Source organism: Leptonychotes weddellii, chromosome 12, assembly GCF_054177405.1.
Source record: "Leptonychotes weddellii isolate Sample4059 chromosome 12, ASM5417740v2, whole genome shotgun sequence".
NCBI classification, from domain to species: Eukaryota; Metazoa; Chordata; class Mammalia; order Carnivora; family Phocidae; genus Leptonychotes; species Leptonychotes weddellii.
In genome coordinates this window covers 63,955,364-63,972,513 of record NC_138380.1, presented here as the reverse complement: position 1 = coordinate 63,972,513, position 17,150 = coordinate 63,955,364, and the positions used below count along the sequence as shown (strand labels likewise).

At 40.7% G+C, this 17,150-nt stretch overlaps 1 protein-coding gene and 1 long non-coding RNA gene across 2 annotated transcripts in view; one reads left to right on the top strand and one right to left on the bottom strand.

Annotated features, from left to right (window-relative positions):
* Nucleotides 1-17,150, top strand: part of LOC145716565 (uncharacterized) — a 102,201-nt gene that overhangs the window by 17,001 nt on the left and 68,050 nt on the right. The window lies entirely within an intron of this gene.
* CALCR (calcitonin receptor) overlaps nt 5,450-17,150 on the bottom strand; it is a 48,313-nt gene continuing 36,612 nt past the window's right edge. The window contains exons 8-10 of the mRNA XM_081800873.1: nt 16,299-16,517; nt 15,551-15,592; nt 5,450-5,763 (exon numbers count right to left, since the gene is read on the bottom strand). Of these exons, the coding sequence (XP_081656999.1) occupies nt 5,521-5,763; nt 15,551-15,592; nt 16,299-16,517 (504 nt within the window). The 3' untranslated portion in view covers nt 5,450-5,520. The remainder of the gene's footprint in view (nt 5,764-15,550; nt 15,593-16,298; nt 16,518-17,150) is intronic.

Here is a 17,150-nt window from a genome sequence, read left to right as displayed (position 1 = left end):
GAGAGTATTCTGTGGACCCTGGGATCAGCCTGTGGCCGTAGGAGAGGTCCCAGAGCCCAGAGAAGGTGAAGAGCAGAACACAATAAAACTCTTTCCTCTGTCCTATGCTTTATTGCCGTGGCCTCCAGCCGTTGTCTAGACCCTTCCTCTCTCCTCAAAGTACCCACTCATTCAAGAAACCTAGAGTTTTTCATTTTTGTTTATTTCTTTTTTCCTTTTCCTTTTTTTCTCCCATTAAATGCTAATTCCTGAAATGCATGTGTGCCCTCTGTTTCTGTGGTTTCTCCAGGGCTGATTTCTGGAGTTGGAGCTGGTAGCCCCAACTACTTTGCCCCCTTGGCTGGCCCTACAGTTCCTCGAGCCTTTTCCTTCTCCACTCTGCCTCTCTTCATCACCTGATACCTAGTTCCATGGGTGAGTTCATGTTCATGGTCTTTATTGTCCTCTTTGTTCAGGCCTCCATTCTTGAAAATCAGTAAGTGGAAGTCTTATTACAAACAGTGCTAAAATCAGCCTTCCTTCCACTTCTTCAGCTCTGCTGCAGGCCTCAAGTTAGGCCTGGGGTGTCCACTGAGAGTTTCCCAAAGCATGTTTTTGTCTCCCAAATGTCTGCACAAAGATCACATCTGAAATGAAAAAGCTGCAAACCAGCACTGTGTGTGAAAAAAAATCCCTGGGTAGAAAAAGAAGTCATCACTATAGAAAGAAACCCTTTAAGCTATAGAAGGCTGAATTTTGTCTAAAGACCACTCATTTTTTTGAAAGAATCTATGGAGCACGAATTAAGTTAATTTTGGACCAAAAGAAATGCATGTTGCAAACAACCTCTATCCTCTCAATCAACAGGAGACAATGATCTGGTGTCCTTTAGAGTTAAGAGGGGAATGGTCTTAACTCTGAGAGGCAGGATGGAGCAACCACCCAACCAAGATGGCAATTTAAAAAGCAAAGGCACCGGGTACTCTTGATTCAAATCCTAGCCTGGCCACTTACTACTAATTGTGTGACTGTGGTGGGTGCATTATTTAACTTCTCTTTCACTTAGTTCTCTCATCACTAAAATGGGGATTAAAACAGGTTCAGTTGTTACAAAGAGTAAGTAAGCTAGTGTCTAGGAGTCTATTCATATTGCCTACGGTGTTTCCATGATTGGAGTTCCTTTCTTTTTTTCTTCTTAAATCATCTCTATTTAAGGGATGCTCTCCATAACACTAACCCCCATGATAGTACCCCTCTTGTGATGACAGTATGCAGAAGCTGTCATGCTTGGGCACAGGAGGGAAATGCTTGCAGCCCTGACAGTAGCCACCCACAGTGCTGTGTGCACATGTCAGGGGTTTGCAGCTGGGTGTATGTTTGGGTGCAGGGCGTCTGTGTGAGGCCTGTGCACTAGCCTTGAGTAGCCGGTCGGCCAGGGGTGGATGGACACTGATTTCCTGGTCTATTCTGAATGTATTTTCTATCCTCCCCTCATTAAGGACATCTCAACTGGTTTCACTGAATTTCTATCAGCACTTCACGTGTAATACTCTGAGATTTTGTTTGGAAGCAATTTCTCCAAATTAAAATAAGATAAGAAGTCTCTTAAGTAGAGGAGATGGCAGTGACATGCAGCGGCATTGCTGGTCAGTCAGCCAAGAGGGTTTCTGGAAAGTTAGAGAGAAGGCATTGAATTTCTGTAAGTGGAAATTTCTGTAAGTCTGATCAGTGACCTGAGGGCCTGGCTGGTCAATGCTTAAGATAACGGAAAATCTCTGAAATCTTTCAGAGATGCTCACTAATCCAAATGGAGGAAGACTTGCTATTAGAAAATCTCCCTGACCTGGGTCAGACTGTGTTTTTTTCTCCTTCAATGCTTCATATTATTCACAGGTAGTAAACAGATGTTAATCCTATGTCTAGAAGAACAAAAATAATCAGAAGGATAGTTCTTACTTTTCAAATGTGGTTTTTCCACTTTGCTTGATTCTCACAAGCACATATCATTCTTTGTTTTATGTTTCCAGTTATTGTTCCCCCCCCCTTTTGCCCCCCTGCAGACACGTAAATTATCTACGGATTAGTTCACTAAAATCAATTTTATGTAAGCTTAAGCTAGGAGTGAGGCATCTTGTCTCCCCTCTCAAAATAGTAAATGGAATTTCCTTCTGAGTTTACCTGTACTATACTTTCAGGGATCATTTCTATAGTTCGTTACCTGATAGCTTTTCTAAATATGGCTTCTGATCTCCCTTCTTCATGTATAACCTTATTTTAAACTCTAAAGTGTTAACTCCCCCCAATAAGGAGTTGAATGGTAGTCTAGCCAATGGAAGAATCACTGTTATACACCTTGTTCTTATGAAAATGAGTCCTCGCTAAGTGTTTATGCAGAGATCTTGTTCTGAGAATGTTTCTTATAACTTGAGCTGTCCTACTGAGCACTAATAAGGAGAAAAGGTCACATTCAGCTACCAGTTCCAACCACATGGGTCCCTTTGTTCTCCCACTCCAAAGATATTAGTGGTTATGGTCTTAGGGTAATGGTTCACTTAGTAGGTTTTGATTTGTACCATTGACACAGGAAAGGAGCAGTCACCACGGCAAAGAAACTTTGCCATGATAACTACTATTAATAAATATCTGTCGTGGAGCTAAATGAAAAGTGTATGAAATGTCTGTTGAATCAATGGTAATGAATGAAGGAATGAACGAGCAAGGTTGGAGCTCCATGATGATAGTCTTTCGCTCATTTCTTTTTCAACCTCTTTCCCTCTTTCAAGACCCATGATATCTGTGTGTACTAAAGGCCTGTTTTGTAGTAGGGATCAAAGCAGGTGGGCAACTGACCATCTAAGTTCAAGTTGCCCTCTTGAAGAATCAGGTTTTATGGTATGATGGAAAATTACTTTTGTTTTTCAAGATCACAAGGGTAATGATATCTATCTGTACTGCCTACTGGGACATAAAGGAAAGATGTAGCCCTTATGTATCTTTTCTGAAAAAGTTCTCCAGCTCTCACGAGGACAATAGTTGAATAGTGTGCAGAACCTACAAATTGTTCCTGTTCTCCTTTATTAGCCTATCACAGTTCTCATTTAATCCTCATTTTTTCCATTTCATGCTTTCCAGATCTGAAAATCTTTCCAATAGTGGCCTTTATGCATTCTAATGACATTTAATTAGTTGCCTTTTATCCCACCTTAGTCTCTCTCCCAGACTATATTAAAAATCAATGATTGTAACAATTCTAATGATCTGATGTGATGTTGGACAGTTCAAGTCTGGTCCCAGAATAATGAAGAAAAAAAAAGTCAAGAACCAATAAAAGGATGTGATACTTCTTGACCTAGATTTCTTTGCTGTGCTTCCAAAACTTACACAGTAGAGATCAACAGTTGTGTGTGGTTTTTGCATTATCAAGGGTATGAGAACAGTGCTATGGAGTTTATACTAAAGTTGAAGAAGGAAGATGATTACACTGACAAAGACAATAACCTCGATGTTTTTGCATATGGTTTTCTAACCTATACTTTTGGATTATCTTTCCCCCTCCTGCTACCCAAACTAAATGAGATGTTAGCTGCCCTTGACTGAAATGAAAAAATGAACATGGAATGAGCAGGAGACAAGATAAATGAATGAAAGATGAGAATATATTTCTTTAGAAAAATATGCACATATACATCTTTTTGTTTTTAACATACTCTGTATTAATTTATACATATACATAGCGTAAGCAGTTCACATCATTTTGGCACTATGTATAATTCTATGGTAAGCTGTGTTGTTTCGTCAGCCCCTATGTCTAGAGTATTTAGCAATATATTATCACATTTGTACTAGAGCTGCCTCAAATACTCTGTTTTCCATGTTTGTAAACGAAAATAGGAACACCACTACATAAACACTGTGATTGGAAAAATACCTTCTTTTCAGTTCCTCCCTTACACTCAGTAAAGGAGACATAAGCCACTTTAGTATCCAAAATACATTTTCACTGAAGGAATATAATTTTCTTTGGGTGCACTAAATATGTAACCAGAACAAACTGACTTTTTGTTTTTCCACAACTAAATCACCTCTGAAAGGCAGTGGCATCGACATAGATGAGATCTGAGATTTGGAGGGTTTCGATGGATTTCCCCATTTAGCACAAAATCAAAAGATGATAACTCTGATTACTGTTGCGAATCCACAAATGAACTTCAGGTGCCAGTAATGAGAACTGGTTTATTCAGGGATTTTTGAAGATTTTATACTGAGGATGTAAGGAGAGATGTGGGAATATAATATTGGGTTTTAATAAGAACCTCTACTTTTGTTTTAAATGAACTGATAGATGGTTCAACTCGTAGCACTTACTTTTCCTCCTCCTGTTTTGCTAATAGCAGCAAACAAGAGGTCAACTACAAACTGATTTCTAATTAGCCCTACTGAATCTTCCTGGAAAAGACCGAGATCTTGTTAAGCTTTGAAGCTGGGTGGAAGGCAGTTAATGGATTTATATGGAGTCTTTTAATTACCAGTCTTAAACAAATTTATCTTTTACTGCTAGATAGCACCCAAGGGCAAGAGGTAATCTGCTTTATAAACCTTAGAGTGATTTGCTTTATAAATCCTGGAGCTTAAGAAAGTGGAAAACTCTCTTTAAAGAGAATATTCTCTTCCACTAGAAATTATATTTTTGGCAGTTTTGTGAAAAATTTAGTGATGGATTCTTTGTGACCTCCCAATTTATAAACGTCAGTGACCAAAGCACATTCAATGTGAAGGCCAGTTCCTCACGGCAGTTAGGGCCTGTTCAATGGACAGGATTCTCCAAAACCACACTGAGCATACAATATTAATAAACCAATTAACAAATTGGCCCATCTAATGTTTTGAGCAAATTGACTCTAAATTTCTTTTTCATTCAAAGCATTACATCTTCCTGCCCAATGCAGTTCTCCCCACCCCACCCCACCCGCCACCTTCTTAGTCATCCCTATATTAGAAAGCCACTTGGTCTTGCAGAGGTCATGTAATTTGTGCGGTTTACATTGTGTGGATGGTAAAACATCTGAGTAACATCGGAATTGACTGAAATAAAAAAATTAAAAATCAGATCCATAGCCAAATACAGAAATATTCTAATTCAAAGTCTAGAGTTAAAAAGAAAAATAGTGACCGTGATTTTAATTTTTCAAAGTTATAAATGGCTCAAGATTAACAAGGAGCACCCTGTTTCTGAACTAGATCAATTTAATTGTGTTTTTCTTGGATACTTTGCTTGCATTACTCTGACATCTGCATCTCAGTCCCGGATGAAAGATGGAGTTCACAAGGAATGCAGTGGGAGACCCCATTCCTAGACTGTCTCCCACAGCAATAGTACCAAGGATAACTTTCTCCAGATTTACTATGGACAAATTCACTTAATAATTCTTCACAAATGATATGCTCAGCTCCTGGGAGGATGGGAATCACTTTAAACGCATGGTCTGTCTGTCTCCCAGGAAATGGAGGCTCAGTGATCACGATGCTGCGTTAGCTTCACATTCAAGCGGATGACTCTTGCTCAATGATTTCCAAAGCAATGACCTCGGCACCCTCCTCGCCCAGGTTGTTCGCGGCTTCGTTCCTCGGCTCCTGATGGCAGATGTAAACCGGGATGTCCCTGGCTTCGGCGGCAGCGGCGGCGGCGGCGGCGGCGGCCGGGCGGCGGCGGGGGTTCCTTCGCCCCCAGCGCTGGTCCCACTGGGTTTTAAACTGGGCCCATTGGCGCTTCACGGTGGTTTGGACCTGGAAGAGAAAAGGGAACCTTGTTGTCATATAATCGTCAGAAACGACCAAGCCAAGCTTATGGGCACAGTTCGTGGAGCTTATCAGAGGCTAGAGGAGGCCGAGTTGTAATTCTGATCCAAAGGACCGTGCAGTATACACGCTTTGGTTGGGGAATATACCATCTTGGGAGAAGAATTTGCAAGTCGGAGAAACGAGCTGCTTGCCTAAGCTACCACTGGCAAGGTCGTTTGCCCTTTTGAGCAAAAAGTGTCTTCTTTAGCTCTTCTGTCCAATGAATGAAATTTGCCTTGGTTTTATACCCAATATGGTATACGTGTCCTACCAGAGGAAAAGATTTTGAAGTTATCTGCTACCACCTCTGATAATGCAGAAGCTTTAATCTAAACCTACACATTATTGGTCATGTAAATACACACACACACACACACACAAACACATATATGTAAACCACAGCACAGTTCGGGGGTTTCATGATAAGGACTTCATACTGTTGATTTTCCTTTCTCCAACACGGCTTGGGGTGGGGTGGGCCGGATAAAACTCTGGTTAATGGAGTGCAAAGCTTTTAAGCATAAAATTTCAATCTCTTCCTGTGGAAAAACTTCTAATATGTAAACCAACTTACCAAACTTGCTTCACGAATATGATAAACTATACAGTAGAGAAGAAGATGCTAAAGCCAGGAAGCTCTAAATATGAAAACTACAATAACCACAGCAGAAAAGAACACCACAGGCAGTGACACTGCTTGTGGAGCTCGGCTTTCTTCAGAATTGAATTCAATTTAGTCATTAAGTTCATCTTCCCTGTCGTCTCTTAACTTCTTGCTTTCCTCTATAGCTGAGCAAGACTAAAATAATTGGAGATTATTGCTACAATATCTACTCTACATTTCTGAATTTCTGTTGTTCAGTCAGTACATGAGACAAGCTTTTATATAAAAATATTTGTGTCGATTTATTAATACATCTTTCATTATTTTGCTACCGAACTTGAATGTAAGACCTAACCATTATGGGGGCACAGGAGGGGGAATCTGGAAATAGTATGACATGAGATAAAGTGTGTAACAAGTTAATTGTGAAGAACCAAATTTGTATGAATCTAAAAGAAGATATAAATGATGGCCCAACCTATTAATCTTATAAAGCGATATGTATGATAGAAGGCTGAATAATTTCTGTGGCAAATACATTTTCTGTGTATCATAGCAGAACAATCTTTCCAAATAATTATTAGTATTTGTCACATCATTTAAAATAGTTTACGCAGAAAAAGGCAAAGCAGTCAAAGGATTCACTGAAGACAAGAGGGTATGAAACTTGTCACTGGGAGGTTCCTTTTCATACAACAGAGCAGCCACCAAGTTCAAGGTGACAAATGGCAGAGGAACTTGGTAATCTGATCATTTGGAATTACTGCGGCAACACACTCTGTTTTGTCTTTGTGTTTTTTTGGAGGTGATGAGTGTGTGGGCGTACTCTCTAAGGTGTGTCTATCTAATTTCATTTAAAAGAGACCAAGACCAAAACTTGAAGTGCCATGGTCAAGTTGTGTGCCATGCAGCTGAACCTTGTGTTGACAAAAGATGTACACAGGACCGAGGATGGCATGAAAAGCTGTAGCCGGAGCTTACCATGCGCCGTTTTCCAAGCTCTCGATTGGTATGAACTCATTTAATCCTGTTGATTTAATGACTACTGTTCCCTTCACTTTGCATATGGGGACTGAGGTGATGTAATGTGTCCAGGTCGGACAGTTGGAATGTGGTGGACCCACCAGGGCAGGGGAAGCCCGTGCTGCTCCTGACCTTGCTGCTTGGCCACAGCACACGCTGTAGAGAGCTGACCATCAAGTTCAGAGCTGAACTGGAAAGAGGACTTGTTTCTTGTGGTCACTGCATCAGCAGGATGAGAGCATTAAGTGTTGACACATCTCCTCCAAAGACTGTACTCTTTGGGTTTGGGTCCCAGCTTGTTTCCTGAGTGTTTTTTTTTTCTTTCTTTCTTAGACTTTTCTCCTTTGTGAAAAGGAGATCAGGACACGAATTCAGAGTTATGAGTAAGATTTACCGAGGCTATCTGAATCACCTCATATGGTGTTGGTGCGTAGCAGCAACAACTCCCTACTTTTTCTCCTATTCTCTCCCCATCCTGACCGCCCCCCCCTCCACCTCCATGTGGCTGGATTTGAGAGAGTCAAGTATCTCCCTTATGATAGTCTGGCACCTTCAGGCTCCTATCTCGTTCTTTATTAGGGCTATTTACTGGTTGAAAATTGATTCATGTAAGTGTTTTGCCTCCTATGGTTTCCTAAGCACCTTCGTGGAAGAGGTACAAATGGAAGGTGTAATATAGCTAGAGGGGACGGGATGGATTGGAGGAATGGAAGAGGCAGAGATGAGGAAGAATGAAACAGTAAAGAAGAAAAGCAATTAGGACAGTTTATCTACATTTAGTGCTAAATAACTGAGCACTGACTGGTTTGTTCACCCTCTGAGACATTTCTGTCTAGAGGTCAAGACACAAAGAGAAGACAAAGTCTGAAGGATTAGGTCCATTTATTCTCTCTAATTGAAACAATGTGCTCGTGCACACACCGGCTTCCTGCGCTCGGCTACTGCCATTCAAAACAGCAGTAGGGTGACATACTCCAAATGGGCGGAACTTGATCAGGGTTATTCTCTTCAGGAGGAATGCAGTCCACACCCAAAGTGACCTGAAATCTTGGTCTGATGGTTTTGTCCTTTAGCGGTTTACCCCTAATGCCCCCATTTCAGCCACCCGGCCAGGCACATACAGAAGGGATTTGGGTCCTGTAAGAGCACTTAGACACCAGGCACAGAGCTGCTGTCAGGGGCAGGAGTGGAAAATTCCCATCATTCTGCTGCTTTTGTCTGAGTTGGCTCATCTCTCTGCCAGAGTGGTTTTAAGCCACTTATGGCCTTGACCCGAGTTCTCCAAAATTAACCAACTGCTTGTTTCTCTCCACCAGCTATATCGTTTCTTCCCATCAGGCCTCTCTGCTCACGCCGCTCCCTCTCCTGGAATGGCCCTCTCCCACCCTTCACTGATGTCAAGACTTGATTTTCAGGACTCAACTCTGTTTCTCCAGGAAACTTTTCTTGACCCCCGATAAAGAGTCAGGAGTCTCTTTTCTGTGCTCTAGTTTCAGTAACCTATATTCCTTATTGCTCTTACTGAGTTATCGCATCATGACTTGGTATGTCTCTCTCTCCTCCTGCACGGGGAAATCCTTAAAAGCAGGAACCATGTCTCGTTCGTTTTTATATTCCCAGAACGTGCCATGCTGTTGGGCATATAGCAGTTATTCAACAAACACTTGTTGACTGCTTGTCAACATCCATTCTAGAATGAGTTCATAACTCTTTCAGCCAAGAAAGTGATCACTAATGACCATAATTAGTGCACTGGTATCCAGTGGTACTAGGGTGGGGAGCTGAAAGCATCTGTGGCAAACCTAGTGGAGAAATTAAAATTTTCTTTCATGCAAACATGAAACACTGGGTTTTGATATGAGACTTAGAATCACTGCTTTTTGAGAACTTGAATTCCTTCCGGAGGTGAACTGTAAGCCACTGGGTGTTAGATCATCTACAACTGTCGCTTGGTCTTCTCTAGGTCTTATCTCATGCCATGGTGTATGTTTTTGGGAACTGCTCTTGAGCTCCAATGAGTCATTACTTTTGGAAATGATCAGAAGCAGGTACTTGTATTGCCTGGGCAACCAGCTGGGCAGGAAAGGAAGACTGTCACTGGGTAACACCACACCACCTTTCTGTTCTTTTTCCACCTAAAGCATCATTTCACAGGATCTCATTAAATGCCATGAAAAGAAGGACCGAACTTTGGGTCAAGAAACTCACTCTGCTCACATTAGCCTTGTAATCTTGGGTAGGATAGTTACCCTCTCTGAGACTCCTTTCTTCAATACAACTCTTCTACCTCACCTTGCTGTTGGAAGGATTAAATTGTGACAGTATATATCAAAGTGGCATCTCAGCTTTAAAGTACCATACAGGGAGGCTACTGTTATTATTGCTATTACTGTACTGTTATTAGGGCAGGATGTTGACCTCAAGTCTTCAGACGACGAAAATGAAACTCTTCTGTCATATTCTTTTTGGAGGGTGGTGGTGCTAAGAAAATACAAAGACCTCTCAATGACACACATAGTTTCTGAGCTCATACATTCTAAACTAGGTCTCCACAGAGTGCTCCATGGCCCGGGCTTGCTACTTCCTGGATTTCTTTTGGATTTCTGTACAATTTATTTTTATGTTGGCACTAGTCAAGAGATGGCATGGTTTTATTTGGGTTGTACTGTCTATTAAATGTAGGTCCTTAAATGCTTTAAATGCCAGGTTTATAATTTAGAACCATCAAATGCCCTGTTGAGGAATTAGGAAATAATACTGCTTCGGCATATTTTTGGAGAAGCGATGTCCCCAGACAAAAGGAACTGATAGTTTCCATGGATTCAGCATTTCTCAAATACCAACACTGTCTTTATAACTAAAACTTACACAGATATTTAGAGGCATTCCAAAGCAGACAGTTTAAGTTTAGAGAGAGTTTGTAAAAGTGCCCAGCAGACCAAAAAAAAAAAAAAGGTCTTTGTTTCTCCTCACCTGTTCTTTTAAAATAATCCCCATTGGAGTATCCATGCATATTAATGAAGTATCCTGCCCAGCATGAGGCCAAAGGGTTTGAGGCCTATTTTATGTTTTTAATATTATTATTACAGAAATGTTGATAGCCTTCTATAATTGCATTCCTGAATTATAATCTATTCTTTTGTGTGGAGATGGCAGTCTGCTTCAATTTGTAAACCACACATATAAGAATAGGCCTTTAGCTGGATGTAAAAGACACTTGAATAATTACAGTTTAATAGGGCAATTATCTCCTACAATACCACAGGTTGAGCTTGATGCTGCTTTGATCACTACAATAAGGGCATTGAATCTGTTTGAAAAAAAAAAAAACAGGGAGACTTTTCATTGCTCCTGAAAAGCATCAGAAATGTTAGGAGTTGCCAATGTGATAAATATAACATACAAAGTTTTGAATTATATAGATTCACCACTCATTATAAAAGCAATTAACACAGATCACTTTACATTTTCCCTAATTATATCAACTTATTTATTGCCAACTTTAAAAAAATAGAGCCCTGGTCTGATGAAGACATAATTATTGCATCTGGCTCTATTATTAACCATCTATATGAGGTTGGTATATTTCGGCCTCAGTTTCTACATTTGTGAAAAAGAAAATCAGGTCAGAATCTTCGTGGTTGGACTTGAAAGCTTTTATCTTTGGCCTTGTTTTCTTGAAGTTCAGTATAAGCACCAGCAGTTATATACTGTTGAATGGAAGGTGGGATTTACCCCTGGGAGTTTTGAGTCAATGGATAGCAAGATTTTCAGACCTGCTCCCTCACACCTTCACTTGCTGATGCCACAACTCAACCGGCCTGCTGCAATCTAAATTTAAGATTAAAAATCACAAGTTTTAAAAACACTATAAATCCACCTGGAAGTATGCTTTAAATGCTTTTATATGGCTTTCTGAAGCGGAATCCCTATTAAACCCCGTTAATTAGATGCTGAGGGGTACTTCTGAATATTATTCATAAAGTTGTCACTAATATTTCTTTCACCCTTTTGGAGCATTATCTTTACTGGTCTTTATCTTACAGAATGTACATGCCCTACAGTTTGAGGTAAATTGGGTACTTCATGATTATAAGATCAAGGCTTTCTAATTCCTTTTCACTACGTACTCTTCTATGTCTGTAGAAGCTTTCCTGTTCTAGAAGACAACAATAAATAAATAGCATCTATAATAAGGTTAGTATTTTTCAAAATATTTAACTATTGTATTTCCTAAATAACATTCCCCTGCAACTCCCTCATTCATTAAGTCAAGGTCATTCATTGCATGAAGAACAAATTAGATTTTGTCTAGAGTAGGTTCTCAAAGTGGGTTCTCTGATCAGCAGCATCAGCATCACCTGGAAACTTGTTAGAAATGCAAATTCTCAGGCCCCATCCCTGTCCTGCTGAATAGGAAACTCTTCTGGGAGGGGTCAAGCACTCTATGTTTTGACAAACTTTTCCAGGCAATTCTGATGCACATTAAAGTTTGAGAATACTGGTCTAGAAAAAAGAAATCATTGCTTAGCTTTGAGTCTCAAAGCTGACTTTCTTGAGTCTCTAGGACAACAGCTTTGAAAACCAGGTTTTATTGAGTGAGAAAAAGAATTTCTAAGTAGAAAAGCTTATCTTTGCATATGAAGTGAAAACCATACTACTCTGGAAATAGAATTTTACTAAAAGCCAGAGTATAGAGAATATGCAAGATATGGCATAGGGAGAGTCCCCTGCAGTTGGAAGGAGCAGTGGTGAGTACAAAGCCCTTCCAATCCCGAAAGGAAGAGGAGAGAGCTATACAGAAACACAAATAACCTTGTATTTCCCCTTCATGGTGGAAATACCTGGGGAAATGGGGAGAAACATAAAGCAAGAAGGATAGAAACACCCCAGTAGAGCAAATCTTTCTCTTCTCATAGTCATGGCTATGAAATGTGCTGAAGGGATTCACGGGCCCTTCACAGTGTGAAGAAAGGAGGCTGACTCTGCAGGCTCTTCGAGTGGCTTGAAAGAGAGAACTGGTGTTGCAGAACAGGGCTGGGGCCTGGCCAAGGAGGCTGCACAGTCAAAGGATCTCTCGGCTCCTCAGAAGTGAGGGGAGCCACCTGAGTGTCAGCAGGGGCTGCCAACTGCACCTTTGGATAAAGGCTTTGGAACTAAATATTTTCTAGAAAGAGACTGCTGTCTCTTAGAAGCTGGTGGGATGGGCCCTCTAAAGCAGGATAAGTTACAACAAACAAAAGTAGTTGTAGTTTCCATCCACTCCAATCTGTTACTGTTAAATTGAGATCTTTCTGATCATGCTTCTTTGATCGACAAATGATTTTACCCACAACGCATGGACAATGGCAAGAGACATGAAAAGGGAGAATATCCACTGTGTTGTTGGTGCTCTCTCAAATTTTAAGCTGCAGCTTGGAACCACTGGGCATCTTTAGAGCCACCGTCATCTTTTTGAGGTCCCTTAGATACTTAATAATTTACTGAAAGGTGTGGGTGGTCCACGTCCACACTCTTGGAAGACATGTAGGAAATATGTGACCCATAAGTGCGGTCTCATGGGCGCTTCCTCACTTGTACTACTTTCATTCTCCAAATTCCTTCTCTGCTTCTAGTCTCTCTGTCGACTCTCTGATCCATTTTCATAATGGGAATCACTGATAACATACAGGTAAAAAATGAAAATGAAAACGTCAATCTGCACCGTCCAACTGCCATCTCAGCCCCTAGACTAAAACTTTAGCCCCCTGCTAAAACTCAGCGTGCTGCCAGCAAAGCCCAAGCACTGCTCTGTGGCAGCTGCAGCTGCAAGGGCATCCCGCAGGTCCGCGTGTCCTACCGGGTTCGTGGGGTGTAGACGGCACCTTCACAGAAGGCCGGGTGGAGAGCCGCAGGCCTAAAACTCATGGTGCTGTGAGGTTACATTTGGCACAGTACACAATTTCTATCTTATTAGAAACATCACACTTGTAGCTTTCCCCAGTAACAGAATCTTAATTAAAAGGGAGATGGTTTCTTGACTTCGAAAAGCGGAGATATCATACTCAAATGAACTAGAAACATTCAATTGTTAGGAGGACTTCTTGGCTTGCTTCCTAGGCCTGACACTCCAAAGACAGCGTCATGGTTAAAAATGAGGCATTTTTACAAATGCCTGCAATCCTCTCGTGTTTTCAAGGTATGGCCCTTCTGAACCTGATTTTTACGTTAGCCCTACATAGATACAGCTTTAGGTGGAAAAATTTATTTGTATGGCACCTGAAACAACTCAAAGATATAAACAACTCAAACAGAGATATACATTCACAGAAATTGATAGAAAGTTGGGATGCCCTGAGCCCTATTTATTTATTTAGCTTTTGCTATGCTTAAAACAAACAAAGAAAAAGACAAAGAGACTTTAACAGCTGGCAGCAGAAGGATGTCTTTTCATTCCTATCTCAGGCCTTCAGTCTAGCCCCTAGTGAGAGTGAATGCACAGCATATTTCTGCTGAGTGATGGGATGAGTTTATGGAGGAACGGATGAAGGGAGGAATAAAATGTACCAATTAAAAAGGAGAATGAGAACGACAAAAATCTTGTGATGCAGTGACAAGGTTGGAGATAAATAATAGGTCACAGAACAGCAAAATCTTATAGGTGCTCCCTGTTTACCTCAAGAAATAAAGAGTAGAGAATCAATTAAATATCAATTGACTCTGGTTAGAAAACCTTTCTAATTAGCAACAGGAAAATCATATGTTTGTTGATCTCTTAACCAAATGTGATTTTCCTTGGTATAGAATTATTTTTATTAGGAATCAATGTAAAATTATAAAAAATGTTTGTACATTGCAATTCATGTGGTATATAACTAGAGAAAGTATACTAACAAAGCTCCAGGGAGGAATCATAGACATATTACAGTGCAGTTGGAAGAGTCAGTTCATTTAATTAAGAATCAGGAAATTTGGTTCTCGTCCTGATTATACAACTATGATTGTGACATTGTGCAAGTCACATGTTCTTCCTGGAGTAGATTTCTTTCTTAAAAAATGAGGGAGCATACAAAAAATGAGGGAGCAGGTTTGTACCATGTTTCTTGAAGCCCTGAATATTCTTTGGTACAAATTTAAGCAGCTCCACTTTTTTTTTTTTTTAAATTCAAGTATAACTAACATATATGTTGCAAATGGCAAGATTTCATTGTTTTATGGCTGAGTAATATTCCATTGTATGTATATACCAGATCTTCTTTATCCATTCATCCATCAATGGATGCTTGGGCTGCTTCCATATCTTGGCTATTATAAATAATGCTGCAATAAACATTAGGGATGCACATATCTCTTTGAATTAGTGTTTTCATATTCTTTGGGTAAATACCCAGCAGTGGAATTACCAGATCATAGGATAGTTCTATTTTTAATTTTCCAAGGAGCTTCCATGCTGTTTCCCACGGTGGCTGCTCCTGTTTGCATTCCCAACGACAGTAAGCAGCTCCATGTTTCTGCTTCACCAGTTGGAGTCCCAGGCAAGAAGATTTCATTGGAAGAAAGGGAACTCTGGCTAACCCCGCCCTGACAACACTGGCCATATGGATCCCTAGATTTTACTGAGCTAAATATTCAGATATTAAATTACTTATTTGAGAATTCTTTTGGGGTCTTAACTTCAAGGGGATTGTCACAATGTCAAAGACTTGGTATGACACCAGCACCAAGCAGTGGGACAAGATAGCAGTGAACCAGTACAAACTGGCTGGATACTGACTCCGCCCCAGTGAGGAGCTGGGTCTTCCAAAGGGATGGCAGCATGACTTCTCTTTCTATGGGAATCCAGAATAGCTCTCACTTGCTGCTCAAGGGACTGACCACCTTAAGGTGTCATCCAAGGAAATCAGAACATAGCTGCCCGCGTGGGTAATATCTGCAATTCTTCCATAGAAACATAGATAAGATTCGGCTTGAAGTAGTGGAAAAATACATGATCCTGCATGTCACGAAACCCCACGAGGTCAATTGCATAAGTGAGAGCAAATGAAATGTGTCCAGAGGCCCTCTGGGAACTGTAAAGTGCTGGCTTTATATCAACGAGTGATGGTATTATGTGAAATGCATGCTTACCTCGTTGTTGCAGAAGCAGTAGATCATGGCGACGAAGAATCCCTAAAAAGAGGAGGAGAAATAGAACTGAAGTTATTTTTGGGTGCATTATGTTGTTTAGGAATCAATATAAATAGACAGCCCAGAGAGGAACATCTCGCTATTGCACTAGCAAGTCAAGGTTTGATGAAAGACGATTACTAGCGCACTCATATTCAGTGCTTCACTCTAAGAATATTCTAGTTTAAGAGGGATGTAGCTTCCAGCTTGGGGTCCAGTGGAGGCATTTCTGACTGTTAGGAACATCTGCCTCTCTGCCCTGTGTTTTCATGGCATTGGTGACTATGATGCTAGCAATCCAGGTTGGGAAACTGATTGGCATTGGTTATGTTGATCTTCAAAACTCCCCTTCATGAAGGCAAAACAAATGTGGCCTTCAAACTACCGGAAAGGGGAAGGAAAGGTTGAAAGGACAGTGGGAATAGAAATTCTGTCCTCAGTACTCAGTACTGTGCAGTGGGTTCATCCCTGGACAAATATTTGTCCTCAGAAAGATGTGTTCTCAAAGCTCATACTCCCCCTGTTTCCTTCCTCAGTTTTGAGATTCAAAAAAAAAGGGAGAAACAGGTAATGAGAAAGAGAGAAGCTGTATCCCTTCCAGGTTACATCTATTTGAAAAGGCCAATCACAGATGGGCCTTGGAAAATGCTTCACCCTATGTCAACTAGCTGAGCGAATAGTTGAATAAATACACCACTGGCTTCTTTACCTGGAAATGAATCAGAGAGTGCATCAGGTAATCATATATCTTCCCAAGCATCTTGTTGGAAGGCCTCCAGGGAAAGACGACGAACTGGATTCCCAAGAGGGGCACCAGGATCAGAGTGGCCCTCACTGCCTTCAGGTACATGTGTGATTCCGCCTCCTGGGTCTCCCTCATCTTGCTCACGAGCACCCGGACGATGTTGAGCAGGAAGAAGAAATTGACCTGCCAAGATGCGATGTTATGAGCAAATCATCCAGGTCGGACCGACTTAAGGATGCCTGCTTTCCTCGGTTCTTGTTTATCTCGTCCTGGGCGCAGATGTCACCCCACAGGATGGGACAGACGGCCTGTGAGGTGGTGTAATTCGCTCAGCATTGCCTGAAGCATCCATATAACCAAAGACCCTCCCCAGACCTGAATTAACATTTCCTTTTTTTTTTTTTCGTCCAAATGAGAAAATTTTTTTTTCCTGTATAAGTAAATATATTAGGTTCAATTCCAATGAGGGTGGTTTATTCTTTACTTTGATTTTTATGATTTTTACGAAGGAGAGTCATAAATGACACTTTTAGATCTTGCTTTCTGGTCATTTCATTACAAAGATTTTCCCCTTAGGCAGGACCACTTCATGGAAAGTGAAATGAGGATTGAAGAATTTGTCTGTAAAGTTTATGTAGTAGAGACAGTTAACCCAGCCTTCTTTTCTTTCTAATAACATTTTTTAAAGAAAATAACTTCATTGCGGTATAAGGCACATTCAGTAAATCGGAGATTTTAAGTTTACATTCAAGAAGTTTAGAGAAATGTATGTACCTGGGTAGCAACCACTCCAAACAAGAAAAGAGCATTTTCATT